This window comes from Cebus imitator, unplaced genomic scaffold, assembly GCF_001604975.1.
Source record: "Cebus imitator isolate Cc_AM_T3 unplaced genomic scaffold, Cebus_imitator-1.0 Scaffold68, whole genome shotgun sequence".
Lineage (NCBI taxonomy): Eukaryota > Metazoa > Chordata > Mammalia > Primates > Cebidae > Cebus > Cebus imitator.
The window spans coordinates 9,326,058-9,340,891 of record NW_016107383.1 but is presented as its reverse complement, the minus strand read 5'-3'; the positions used below and the strand labels follow the sequence as shown (position 1 = coordinate 9,340,891).

Below are 14,834 nucleotides of genomic sequence, written 5' to 3'. Positions count from 1 at the left end.
ATAAAAACGAATAAATAATGCTTGCAAAAATGCTGACAGGAGATTAAAAAAAAACAAATTTTAAAAAATTAATGTATCACTAAAAGGCATTATTTCTGTTTATAGTAATACGTTCCTCAAGGATATGGGACTACTATATCCTTGTGTCATAAAACATGTCTTGGTTTTGCTCAGTTTAGTTTGATTATACTTAACTAGTTAAGCTAAGGATTTCATTTCTTGTTTCAAGATGCTTTTGATATATTCTGTTTAGCTAAGAGTTAATACATATATCACTGAACTTCAAATCAGAGTTCTTAGACTTTGTTTAACCATACCCATAACTTATATATGTATTCCCAAGCTTTCTGTTTGTTTGTTTGTTTGTTTTTGAAACAGAGTCTCTTTCTGTCGCCCAGGCTGGAGTGCAATGGCGTGATCTTGGCTCACTGCAACCTCTGCCTCCTGGGTTCAAGCAGTTCTCCTGCTTCGTCTCCCGAGTAGCTGGAATTGCAGGCACCGGCCACCACTCCCAGCTAATTTTTGTATTTTAGTAGAGATAGAGTTTCACCATGTTGGCCGTGGTGGTCTCGAGCTCTTGACCTCAGGTGATCCACCTGCCTTGGCCTCCCAAAGTGCTGGGATTACAGGCGTGAGCCACCATACCTGGCTTGTTTTTTTCAGTATATTTTAGGTTTTTTAGGTATCTCAGTATTTGCTCTCCAGACTTATTTAACTTTTTGTCTTGGTTGTAGTATTAGGGAATATAAGAATTAAAGTTATGTCAGTTACAGCCAGCTATGGTGGCTCATGACTGTAATCCCAGCAGTTTGGGAGGCTAAGCTGGGAGAATTGCTTGAGGCCAGGAGTTCAAGAGCAACTTGGACCAAAAAGTGAGACCTCCCATCTCTACAAAAAATGTTAAAAATTAGCTGGTGTAGTGAGACATGTCTATAGTCCTACCTACTAGGGAGGCTGAGGTGGGAGGATTGCTTGAGCCCAGTAGTTTGAGGCTGCAGTAAGTTATGATTATGCCACTGCAGTTCTGTTGGGCAACAGAATGAGATCCCATCTAAATAAATTTTTAAAAAATACAGTTATGTCAATTGTTTTGAATTATCTAATTGTTTTTAAAATATAGGCAGTTGGCCAGACAGCAAGCTGATAAAAAAAAGGAAGAGCGCAAAGAAGGTAAGTAATGTTTAAGGCATTTCAGATTTTAAAATGTGTAGTTAATAGTCTGTTTACATGTTTCTTGAGGTACATACAATAAATTTTACATGTTTAAAGTGTATAATTTGTTAGGTTTTAACAGAAGTATATGCCATGAAGCCACCCACAATAAGATAGTGAAGGTATTTATTACCCCCAAAAACTTTCCCAGACCCCTTTATAATTCCTCCTACTTCTTCTAGCTTCTCTCCTCATTCTTTGATATTACCTACCTCCCAGATTCCTGAGCAAGTAGTTTCATTGAAACATAGCTGTGACCATTCATTTAGGAACCCGTTCTCTGTTATTATAGCTTAGTTTGTATTATCTAGAGTTTTATATAAATGGAATCATACAGTATTTATTCTTTGTTTGCCTTCTTTCACTTGTTATAATTACTTTGAGAATCTATGTGGTCACTTTTTTGTTGTTGAGTAGTATTCCATTATATGGATATACAAAATTTATCTCTTCATCTTTTGATGGACTTGAGTTGTTTCTGGTTTGGGGCTATCGCAAAGCTGCTTTGAACATTCACATACAAGTCTTTGTGTTACATATCTTTCCTCTTCTCTTGGGATTAGAAGGGCTAGATTGTATGGTAGGTGTGTGTTTTTTCTTTTGTTTTTTTTTCTAATTTTTTTATGAATACTGTTACTTCAAATGTTTCTGTTTATTTTTATGTATGCATTTGTGAAGACAAAGTGATTCCAGTTACTCGGTCATTGAGGACTAGAAACATCGTTCAAAGCACAAAAGAACACTTACATGAAGAGAATGGTGATGTTGAAGTGCGTCGAAGTTGTAGGATTAGAAGTCGTTATAGTGGTGTAAACCAGTCCATGCTGTTTGACAAACTTATAACAAAGTAAGTAAAAATTCTTCAGATCAACAGGAATTATCTATCAGAAACCTTCTGTTGGGGAAGGATCATGGATTTCAACATTTAATCATTCCACTTAGGTAAAGCATAGAGGAGAATGATTATTAGAGGTCTTTGTGACAATTCTATGTATGTCTCTATTCTTGGAAATAAATTTTAAAATATTTTTATACAAGTAAACCAATGCTTCTTATAAAACATTTAAAACCCTAGTGCCAAAAGATTGCAATGGAAGAAAAATAAAGTGTTTAAAATTCTGCTACTCTTTTACCATTTGGATTATATTTATATCTTTTTTTTAAAGCACTGCTGAAGCTGTACTTCAAAAAATGGATGACATGAAAAAGATGCGTAGACAGCGAATGAGAGAACTTGAAGACTTGGGAGTGTTTAATGAAACAGAAGAAGTAAATATATTCTTCCATTAAGGGAATTATTTAATAATATCCAGTTTAATTTTTTTTTTTTTGGTACCTAATCCATTTTTGGTTAAACATCACTTTTCCAGCATTTATTTGATCAGTCATTAGATACTGCTGGAATTGTAAGAGTTTATGGCTGTAAATATCTTTATTTTAAACAAGATTAGAGGATCCAACTTAATTTTTTTAATAAATAGATTCCCCATGTTAACGGCTTTTATTTAAACATTTTTAGAGCAATCTTAATATGTACACAAGAGGAAAACAGAAAGCTATTCAAAGAACTGATGAAGAAACAACTGATAATCAAGAAGGCAGTGTGGGTTAGTCTCTTCTCTTGTTCTGTTTTCTGGGATTTAATTTAAGAACTTTTTATTAAGTAGAAAATAGCCTTTTTATTTAGAAGGTGTGACAGTTTGTGAGAGATCAGAGGATTGGTAACTTAAAAAAATGGGGACGTGAGAGCTTAAAAGGATAGTATATTTTGTTTGGAAAAGTAACTGAAATCAGCAATCTAAAACTAATATTATTGGTTTGCCTATATAATACATCTGGTAGAGAAAATATGCTATATATCTCTTTTAGTTAAAAGATGACTTGAATTATGTTTTGCTATTCCATTTAGGACTTATTACCGTAATCTGTTAGAACTTATCTTGAATGAAAATCAGTTTTCTGAAATGCATTTTAAATGTTTGATGAACATGTTTTACCATTATCATAAGTAGACTGAGTTTTGCAACATGTAACTCCATGACAGCCAGATGGGCTGGATGAAATGTCAAACTTAAGTTTAGAAAGCAAAAGCTTAATGAGGAGATTTGAAAACTTGTCAAAAAGGTACGTTAACTTGGAAGCTTAAGTTTAGTCACCTATATTAATGAAATTCACAGAAAGACTAAAAACTTTAGTTTGTTAACTCGCTTAACAGTAGTAGCCTTCAATCTTCTTACTTTTTTTTTTTTTTCCATCCTCTTGTTTTTAATTCTACAGTTTTTTAATGTTGGAAAATAATTACAGGTTCTTCCTATGAACAATCTAGGAGTGTAGATAAGTGTTTAAAGGGTGGGTCTTTTCCAACTCATCTATGTTAAAAATTGTTAACATTTTGCTGTGTATCCTTCTGGAAGTAAGTATCTCTTAATTGTAGAATCATCTGAAGAGGGTGAAGACCAAGAAGATGAAGATGATGGTGAAGATGAAGATGATGGTGAAGATGATGATGATGAAGATGATGATGATGAAGAAGATGGAGAGGAAGATAATCAGAAACGATATTATCTTAGACAGAGAAAAGCTACTGTTTACTATCAGGCTCCATTGGAAAGTAAGTGCTATATATACTCTTTCCAGGAAATATAATTATATTAGCTTTGTATTTACTGTTTCTCCTCTGTTATTCTTGTTTTTGGTTTTTTTTTTTTTTTTTTTTTTTTTTTTTTTTTTTTTTTTTTTTTTTTTTTTTTTTTTTTTTTTTTTTTTTTTTTTTTTTTTTTTNTTTTTTTTTTTTTTTTTTTTTTTTTTTTTTTTTTTTTTTTTTTTTTGAATACTCATGACTGTTGTCTTTACCTATCCTAAATTTGTAACAAATAATTTCTCTGAAGAAAGTTAAATGTTAGCCTTGACCAAAGCAAATAATAGTAAAATAAATAATTGGGCTGTTTTTGAATTTTATATCTGTCTTTATTTTAGATTGCACAGCTTTATACTTAATTTGTCAGTTTGTATAGATAGGACTTCTTTTGATTTATGTTAATATTATACCTCAATACTTGTGTAAGCATTAACATACAAGGCTGATAATCACCTGTTATACATCTCTACAGTCACAATGGTTGTTTATGACCAATGTGTGTTTTGGTTGGCTGGTATCTGTGCTGTACATGTTATCAGCTGCAACCCGCTGGGCATAAATGATTTAAAACATGAATAGCAAAATATTCCATAGATATTTACTAGTACTTCATGGAAGGCAGTAAGCACCTTTGTAAATATTTAGATGAAGAGCAAAATTATTTTCATACATATTTATATGCTATATATTTATTTCTTTTTTTTAGAACCTCGTCACCAGAGAAAGCCCAACATATTTTATAGTGGCCCAGCTTCTCCTGCAAGACCAAGATACAGATTGTCTTCCGCAGGACCAAGAAGTCCTTACTGTAAACGAATGAACAGGTTTGGTTCTGAAATACTGATTTTATGACAACATAATTGTAGTTATGTTAGGGCTGGACTCTGGACTTTTAGGATTGGGTGTATTAGGATAAAATTCTAGAATTGTGTATTTGGGAGAGCTTAGTTTCTATGCCTTTAGTAGTCTAATTCCAGTACCACTAACTAGTTTGTTTTTGCTTCCACTAATAGGAAGTGTTAGTAACTACCTTACTAAGGTAGTTTATTCTATCGTTCCACACTTTAATAGTAGCGCTACCATTGACTCAGGGTTTACTGTAGTCCTGGCTCTGTGTTAAGCATTTTACGTAGATTATTTTATTTAACCTTCACATTAAGTTAGATTATAGGTTTAGTCTTCGCATACTGTCACAGATGATTTTCCTAGTATGTTAGATGTTCTAAGCTACATGGCCTCTAGACCTCTCATGACTCCTGGTTATCTTTTTCTGGATCTGTTTTATGATTATTCCTCTTCTGTTGTAGGAACCATTTCTTTTCTTTGACTGTTCAGTATGTGTTGATTTCTTTTCCTTCTACATCCCAACAGTTGTTGTTGGTCAGATATAAGTCCAAAGAGATAATTCTTTTATTTCATTTTACTTTATTTTATTTATTTTGGGATGGAATCTTGCTCAGTTGCCCAGGCTGGAGTGCTGTGGCACAATCTTGGCTCACTGCAACCTCTGCCTCCTGGGTTCAAGTGATTTTCCTGCCTCAGCCTCCCAAAGTGCTGGGATTACAGTCATGAGCTACCACACCCGTTCAAAGGGATAGTTTTGATACTTCCTCATCAATGCCTTGGGACAATCAGGATAATAGTAGCATTTTGGTAGTTCATGAATGAGAGAGAAGACTAAAAAAGCAGGAAAAAAATTATATTTGTATGGGTAATGGTACTTTTCCTCCTTAATATTAGAATTTTCTCAGAAGTAAGACCAAAGCCTCAGAATATTTCAACTATTTGAACAGTTTTTGGAAGTTTTCTTCTAGAAACAAACCATTTGATCATGTTTTGGTCATGGAAGGCAGCACCCTTATAAGTGCTGAAGGTTAATTTCTTTTAGGAAAAATAAATACTTTTTATGTCTCTAGATCTTTTCATTTCATTGAAAGAATCACAAGTGTACATCTAGATTTCATATTTCATCATCCTATTTCACATGACCAGGGTCCAGAAGGATGGAGAATCAGGGAGACAATCTCTCAGGGCTTCTCAAGAATTAACTGCACTTAATCTTAGTGTAAAGACCTCTATTTTGGTGGTGAAATGTAATGATCTTCAGGAAAGGAAAGGAAGACATAGTGTTCCCTAGAATAGAATCCCTGCCACCACCAGGCACAAGACCAAGGCACTGTTATGGTTACCTAACTCAAGGGGTAGATGTCTGTTTGATCCAGCAGAACTAAGAGGTGGCAGCTACTCTGGGATTTTATTTCTTTTCACATCCACCCCCTACATCCCCCTGTCGCCCCGACAAAGTCTCGCTCTGCTGCCCAGGCTGGAGTGCAGTGGCACAATCTCAGCTCACTGCAACCCCCACCTCCTGGGTTCAAGCAATTCTCCTGCCTCAGCCTCCTGAGTAGGTAGGATTACAAGTGCCCGGCTAACTTTTTTGTAGTTTTAGTAGAGATGGGGTTTCACCATGTTGGCCAGACTAGTCTCAAATTCCCAACCTCAGGTGATCCATCTGCCTCGGCCTCCCAAAGTGCTGGGATTTCAGGCATGAGCCACTGCGCCTGGCCTCTTCTCATATCTTTAATGAATATATGCTTCTGGAAGTAACATACTTGTTGGTTGACTAACTCTACAGTTAAACCTCCAATGTATCTTGCAGAGGGTAGGTTTTTTTTAATCCCTTTGATGTTCATGAGTTTCCATATTTGGTTCACAGTATCTAGTCTTCCCCTGTGGAAAATGCCTCACATCGTTGAGTAGCTCCTTGTTACAGGATTTTTTTTCTGCTCTAATGATTTGTGGGGTTGTTTTTGTTTGTTTTTTGAGATGGAATCTCACCTATCACCAGGCCGAAGTGCAGTGGCGCAGTCTCGGCTCACTGCAACCTCCATCTCCCGTGTTCAGGTGATTCTCCTGCCTCAGCCTCCTGAGTAGCTGGGATTATAGGCCTGTGCCATCATGCCTGGCTAATTTTTTTTAAAGGTAACGTTACCTTTTAATAAGGTAACATAATAGTACAATTGCATCACCAGTATTTCAGTATATTCTTTATCTGTTGTGAAAGAACTAGAACTGGCAAGAAGTTGAAATTGTTGGTTAGATTCAAAGTGCCGATCCAGTGTTTGTGAGTGTCAGATTTTTCATTGGCTTTCAGTAAAATGTGAGTTGGGGGATGAGCATATGTGGACAGATATGTGTGTTTAAAATGTTTTTTATTTTTATTTTTTCATTTTGTTTGAGACAGAATCTCACTCTGTCTCCTAGGCTGGAGTGCAGTGGCGTGCAGTCTCAGCTCACTGCAACCTTTGCCTCCTGGGTTCAAACTCTTCTTCTGCCTCAACCTCCCGAGTGGCTGTCACTACAGGCACGTCCCGCCATGCCCAGCTAATTGTTTTATTTTTAGTAGAGGCAGGGTGTCACCATATTGGCCAGGCTGGTCTTGAACTCCTGACCTTGTGATCCATCCACCTCAGCCTCAGAGTGCTGGGATTACAGACGTCAGCCACCATTTCTGGCCTAAAATGTTTTTTATTTTTTATTTATTTTATTTTTGGCTTTTGCTTTTCAAATTAAGGAAACATTTTCCTATGATGGTGGATTATACTGACTTGCCTCAGCCCCTCTTTCCCTTTTTTTAAAAAAATTTTTATTTCCATAGCTTTTTGGGGAACAGGTGGTATTTGGTTACATGAATAAGTTCTCTTTTTTTTTTTTTTTGAGATGGACTCTCGCTCTGTCACCTAGGCCGGAGTGTAGTGGCATGATCTTGGCTCACTGCAACTTCTGCCTGCTGTGTTCAAGCGATTCTCATGCCTCAGACTCCCAAGTAGCTAGGATTACAGACATGTGCCACCACACCTGTCTAATTTTTGTATTTTTAATAGAGATGGGGTTTCACCATGCCCTTTATTTCTTTCTCTTGTCTGATTGCTCTGGCTAGGCCTTCTAGTACTAGGTTGAATAGAAGTGGTGAGAGCGGGCATCCTTGTCTACTTGCAGTTCTCAGAGGGAACGATTTAGGCTTTTCTCCATTCAGCATTATGTTGGCTGTGGTTTTGTCATAGATGGCTTTTATTACATTGAGGTATGTTTCTTGTATGCCGATTTTGCAGAGAGCTTTAATCATAAAGGGATGCTGGATTTTGTTGAATGCTTCTGCGTCTATTGAGATGATCATATGATTTTTGTTTTTAATGTGGTATATCATATTTATTGACTTGAGTATGTTAAACCATCCCCGCATCCCTAGTATGAAACCCACTTGATCATAGTGGATTATCTTTTTGATATCTTGTTGGATTCGGTTAGCTAGTATTTTGTTAAGGATTTTTGCATTCGTGTTCACAGGGATGTTGGTCTGTAGTTTTCTTTTGGTATTAGGGTGATACTGGCTTCATAGAATGATTTAGGGAGGATTCCCTCTTTCTCTACCTTGCGGAATAGTGTTTACAATGTTTTTAAACTGAAGTAATGACTTTTCTACAGTATAGAGTAACTGCTAAGAACCTGGAGCCATAACTAGGGCTATCTAGGTTTGGAGCTCAGCTCTACCACTTATTAGTGGCCTTTGTCAAATTGCTTGACTCTCTGTTTCAGTTTTTTTTATTATCTGTGAAATGAGGATAATAGCACTATCTCATAGTATTGTGAGAATTGCTTGAGTTAATACATGTAAAGCATTTAAAATAGCGTCTGCCATACATTAAGTGCTATATGTATTTGCTATTATAACTGCACTTTGGTGTTTAAAAATAATCTCCATCTTGCAAATCAGAAATTTTATGTTGGCCCACAGGTTGTGTTATTGTTTGCTTTTAACTTTACAGGTTTGTGAAATAAAAAACTGGAAATCATCAGTATAGTAGTATATAAAAATGCAGATTTTTCGAATAAACATATAGGTTTGAATTCTGACACCGTCAGTGAATAATACTAAATTATTTAACCTGGGAGCCTCACTGGTCCTAACTGTAAATTGAGCCTACTAATAATCTACGTTTCCAAAATTTTGATTCTTATTAAATAATACATCAAGCACCTGGTACAAAAAGCAGTCAGTTAATGTTAATCTTTTTTATTAATTGGGAGGTTAGTCTGAATTCTGTGACTACATACTGATTTCACATAAAATTACATAATCATGTGAATTCATTAAAGTCTATAATATTAATGGTAATAATGAATAAGTTAGTCTTTCATATAAAATTGCAGACTTATGCTGGATATAATAATTTTAGTTTCAGGCTGGTCACAAAAATGATCTTGTGTGTATTTGGGTAGGTGGATGGGTGAAATATTATTTTCTCGTTTATTTCTGTATTTCCACAGCCCCTTATCCAAAACCCTTGGAACCATTTTAGAATTCAGGCTTTTTGGCTGGATTTACAGATAACACACAACATATGTAGTATGGCAACATTAACATCTCCAGGATCTCCAAGCCAGCACTGTGTAGTCAAATATGTTAATAATTCTGTAGTAAAACATATGAATAACCATAGTAAGTGGGACAAAATAGAAACTAAAAATTGCCTTGTACTATTTTAGGTTATGTTTTGCTGCTAAGTGAATAATAGAAAAACTTCTTTTGAGAATTTTTTAGATACATATTTCTGGAACTACGTTATACAGATCATAGATTGCGAACCTTTTATATTTTTGGAAATACCTACTTATCATTGCATTCTGACTCAGAAAAGTTCTAGACCCTGAGCAAGTAGAATAATTACAGTTCTTCCCAGCCAGACTCTGTTTTTTTCTCTGAGTCTTTTGCAACATGCAAAGGTAGAAGTGATTTAAAATTTTCTTGTATAGTTGTAACACCTGGCATCTTATTTGATGTTACCAACCAGACTAAGTATTTGATAGTATTTTTTTCTTTTTTGTGAGTAAGAAAACTTGTAGGTTGAGTAACTCATCCACATTTACACAGCTGTTAAGAGACAGTTGTGAATTTACAGTGGATGGTATACTGTTGATAAAAAGCCATCTTATTCTTCACTGTTTCACAGCATTTAAAAAGTCTTTCTTGATACCCTTTTGTTTGCATAAAATCTCATGTCTTCCTTTTAAAGTTATTTGATATTTTAAAATACATGATTTCCTCCCAAATATGAAATTATGTATAGCATAATATTGAAAATAGTTTCAAATTACATCCCAATTTTTTTTTTTTTTTAAATAGAGGCAGGGGCTCACTTTGTTACCCAGCAGGCTGCAGTGGTTTGGTGCAATCATGGTTCACTACAGCCTCATCCTCCCACGCTCAGGCAGATCTCCCACCTCAGCCTCTTGAGTATCTGGGATGACAGATGTGCACAACCATACCTGGCTAAGCTTTTTGATTTTTAGTAGAGACAAGGTCTCACTACCTTGTTCTTGAACTCCTGTCAAATTATTCTTCCCCCTTGGTCTCCCAAAGTGTTGGGATTACGGGTGTGAGCCACCACACCCAGCCCCTAATATTCTAATACCCTCTTAACCTACCTTTCTCTTTGAGAATAACTGATTTATATCAAGACTAAGAAGTCACTCTGCCTTCTTCTCCTGTCTTCATGAACATTTGACGTTCAGCTCTGCCATAGTCTTTAGTCTTTTTTCCTTTCCTCTCAGTTGTTTAAGTCTTTTATTCCCCTTGAAAGATTCAACCAACAAAGTTTATGTCAGTGGGTCAGCAGATGTATTAATTTTGTGATAAACCTTTTTGGATCTTTAGATATTTCTGATGCTTTTCTTATGCCTTTTCTTTATCCTGTCCTCCCTTATCATGATTTCAATTTTCTTTTTACTTTAGACGAAGGCATGCAATCCACAGTAGTGACTCGACTTCATCTTCCTCTTCTGAAGATGAACAGCACTTTGAGAGGCGGAGAAAAAGGAGTCGTAATAGGGCTATCAATAGGTAAGTGCCATATTGATGCCTTTTAAAACTAGCAGACACCTTTTTTAAAAATTGATAAGAAAACAGAATAATTTGGGTATAAGTATAGGCTGGTTGATTGAAAAGTTGCACAACATGTTAATGTATAAACTAGAAGCCTGTCTTGTTAGAAATATCTATAGTTGAAAGGGAATAACAGGTCAGAATATATGACTATGATTTCTTGCCAGATCTTTTTTTTTTTTTTTTTTTTTTTTTGAGACAGGGTCTGGTTCTGTTGCCCAGGTTGGAGTACAGTGGCGTGAGCTGGGCTTACTGCAACCACCACCTCCTGGGTTCACATGACTCTCCTGCTTCAGCCTTCCAAGTAGCTGGGACTGTAGGCTTGCATCACCACAGCTAACTCACTTTAGTAGTTTTAGTAGAGTTGGGGTTTCGCCATATTGGCCAGGCTGGTCTCAAAGTACTGGCCTTAAGTTATCAACCTACCTCATCCTCCCAAAGCTCTGGAATTAGAGACATGAGCCACCATGCCCAGCCTGCTTGCTAAATCATTGTATGCAGCCCACAGTGGTTCTTGGCAAACAGCGACTTAAGGAAATAATCATTTGTTTTATCATTTCATGCATGTTTATTTGCTTATAATAATAAATTCTGAGGAACTCTTTTTTTTTTTTTTTTAATTAAAGCAATTAATTCAAGAATTCTGAGGAACTCTTAAGGAAAAGGGAAGGCTTTACTCATTCATTTTATAACTCCTTGTAGTATAAGTCCACATATACTAACCAACTTGATTTTCCGAGTAATTACATAAGGGAGACAGAGTGAGGATTATTCTCATTTTACAGATGTGGTTGAGTGAATGAAAATTCAGTGCTTAGGTGCTTGGCTTGGTTTTTGTTTTTTTGTTGTTGTTGTTTCTTTTTTGTTTTTTATAGAGACAGGTTCTCTTTCTATCACTCAGACTAGAATGGAGGCTAGGCTGGTCTCAAACTCCTGACCTCAAGTGACCTGCCCACCTCGGCCTCCCAAAGTGGTGACATTATAGGTGTGAGCCACCATGCCAGGCCATAACTATTTTTGAAAGTAGTTAGGGAACTTCCAGCCTGTCCAACATGATGAAATCCCATCTCGACTAAAAATACAAAAATTAGGCCGGGCGCGGTGGCTCACGCCTGTAATCCCAGCACTTTGGGAGGCCGAGGCAGGTGGATCACGAGGTCAAGAGATCGAGACCATCCTGGTCAACATAGTGAAACCTCGTCTCTACTAAAAATACAAAAAATCAGCTGGGCATGGTGGCGCATGCCTGTAATCCCAGCTACTCAGGAGGCTGAGGCAGAAGAATTGCCTGAACCCAGGAGGCGGAGGTTGCAGTGAGCCGAGATTGCGCCACTGCACTCCAGCCTTGGCGATAAGAGCGAAACTCCGTCTCAAAAAAAAAAAAAAATTAGCGGGAGGTTGGTAGTGGGTACCTGTAATCCCAGCTACTCAGGAGGCTGAAGCAGGAGAATTGCTTGAACCCAGGAGGCGGAGGTTACAGTGAGTCGAGATCACCCTGCTGCACTCCAGCCTTGGCGATAGAGTGAGACTCCGTCTTAAAAAAAAAAAAAAAAGACCAAAAAAAGGAAGTAGCTAAGGAACTTGCTTGAGAGGATTGATGTTGGATCCAAATGCCGATAGACTACAAATATTTTTTCTGAGAGGTATTATAACAGAGTTGTTACAGGTCTAGAGACAGACCACTTGTGTTTGATTCCTGGCCCTGCCATTTACTAGTTGGGTGATCTTGGACAAATTAGTTAATCTTGCTATGTCTTGGTTTTGTTTTAAAATAGGGAAAATAATAATACCTTCCTCATAAGACTGTGGTGAGGATTTATTGACTTAATTTGTAGAAAGCTCCTGAAACTAAAACAGTGTCTGGCAAATGGTAAATACCCTATGTTAGACACCTCCATTAAAATGATGGTTGGTCCTGTCTGATTTCACCACCATTATCACTTTATGGTACCTGTGGCATCTTGATATTTTTATTTGATTATATATCTTTAATTTCATAACAAAGCTTCAGCTATAAATATTTCTAACACTTAAGTTCCAGACCTATTAAAACGAGGAAATTAAAATACATTTCTTAAGATTGCTCCAGTTGAAATTTAGATTTTTTTTTAAACTTAAATGTTTATATTCAAACATGGAATTTGGAAAGGCACGTGAGTTGATGTGTTTGTGTGGTTTTAAAAAATCTTTTTAAATAGGTGTCTGCCACTAAATTTTCGGAAAGATGAATTAAAAGGCATTTATAAAGATCGAATGAAAATTGGAGCAAGCCTTGCCGATGTTGATCCAATGCAACTAGATTCTTCAGTGAGTACTCTGTTTTCAAACATATGCTCGAACTATAGTGTGCTTTGTTTTAAAGTTAAAAAAGGAACCAATGATTTTTCTTTTTAGTCAAAACTCTAACGTTTACAGATGTTTTTTGTTAATCTTCAGGTCACAATTAAGATATTATTAGTTGACCACGTGTGGGTTAGGTAGTTAAGGTGTGGGGTGACACTTTAATCTGGACTCCAAATCTAAGAATGTAAATGTTCACTTCCATTACCAGGTACGATTTGATAGCATTGGTGGCCTGTCTAATCATATAGCAGCTCTAAAAGAGATGGTGGTGTTTCCATTACTTTATCCAGAAGTCTTTGAAAAATTTAAAATTCAACCCCCAAGGTAATTTAATTATATTTTTAATTTTAGCTGAAAATCTATGCTATTCTTTTTTTTCTTTTTTTCCTTTTCTTGAATTTCTCCTCAGAAATCTGTGCTATTTTTGCTTCTTTTAGTTCTTATACCTTATTAACCCATTTTTAAGCTGTAGTCCCTTTTTCCCTTTTCATTATACAGCTTTTCGCTCTGCATCACCTTTATAGAAGCAGTAATTTAAATAAACTTTCAAAAATTGGTAAGCTTCCCCCCACCATAAAAACAATATACCAGGCAGGGTACGGTGGATCAAGCCTGTAATCTCAGCACATTGGAAGGCCGAAGTGGGTGAATTGCCTGAGCTCAGGAGTTCAAGACCTGCCTGGGCAACATGGTGAAACCCCACCTCTACTAAAATACAAAAAATTAGCCCGGCATGGTGGCATGTGCCTGTAGTCCCAGCTACTGGTAGGCTGAGGCAGGGGAATTGCTTGAACCCAGGAGGTGGAGGTTGCAGTGAGCCAATATCGAGCCATTGTACTCCAGCTTTGGCAACAGAGCAAGACTCCATCCCCCCAAAAAAAAGAAAAGTGATATACTCTATGTCAAACACAGATAAACATTGGTGAGTTTTAAATTAAATTTTTTAATTTAAAAAATTAGTGTCGGGCATGGTGGCTGACACCTGTGATTCCAGTGACTTGGGAGACTAAGGCAAGAAGGTTGCTTGAGCTCAGGAGTTTGAGGTTGCAGTGAGCTATGATTGTGCCACTGTACTCCAGCCTAGGTGACTGCAAGACCCCCATCTCTAAAAATAAGTCAGGAAGTTATTAAATAACATTTACTTCTTTTTTTTTTTTTTCTTTTTTTAATAGAGATGGGGTTTCACCATGTTGACCAGGCTGGCCTTGAACTCCTGACCTCAGGTGATCCTCCCGACTCGGCCTCTCAAAGTGCTGGGATTATAGATGTGAGCCATCACACCCAGCCCACCATTCACTTCTTACAAGAAATGCTGGAATTGCCTAGTTAAAGTAATTTAATGAATTAAAAGAACAAATTTCTTGAATTTTCTTTCACATTTCTTATATCTTACATAAATTTATATTTTCTCCCATAAAAATTGAATTATATGATTGTGCTATATGATTACATATGCAGGGTAAGGTAATATGATGAACATGATAAATGAATTTTTTATTTTGTCTCAGAGTTTTATTTACAGTTTCAATATTAATTTTACAGTGTCAGTATTAACTCCCAGGTTTTAAGTTGTGCTTTGTGGCATGAAACTATATAGTAATTCAGTTGTCTTACACATTTTAATTTTCTTTTTTTTTTTTTTTTTTTTTTTTTTTTTTTTTTTTTTTTTTTTTTTTTTTTTTTTTTTTTTTTTTTTTT

At 36.1% G+C, this 14,834-nt stretch overlaps 1 protein-coding gene across 1 annotated transcript in view; it reads left to right on the top strand.

Moving 5' to 3' along the window:
- Nucleotides 1-14,834, top strand: part of ATAD2 (ATPase family AAA domain containing 2) — a 70,135-nt gene that overhangs the window by 17,553 nt on the left and 37,748 nt on the right. The window contains exons 3-11 of the mRNA XM_017530732.2: nt 1,121-1,170; nt 1,891-2,059; nt 2,379-2,481; nt 2,732-2,819; nt 3,647-3,823; nt 4,557-4,674; nt 10,644-10,751; nt 12,992-13,100; nt 13,345-13,460. Coding sequence (XP_017386221.1) covers nt 1,121-1,170; nt 1,891-2,059; nt 2,379-2,481; nt 2,732-2,819; nt 3,647-3,823; nt 4,557-4,674; nt 10,644-10,751; nt 12,992-13,100; nt 13,345-13,460 — 1,038 coding nt within the window. The remainder of the gene's footprint in view (nt 1-1,120; nt 1,171-1,890; nt 2,060-2,378; nt 2,482-2,731; nt 2,820-3,646; nt 3,824-4,556; nt 4,675-10,643; nt 10,752-12,991; nt 13,101-13,344; nt 13,461-14,834) is intronic.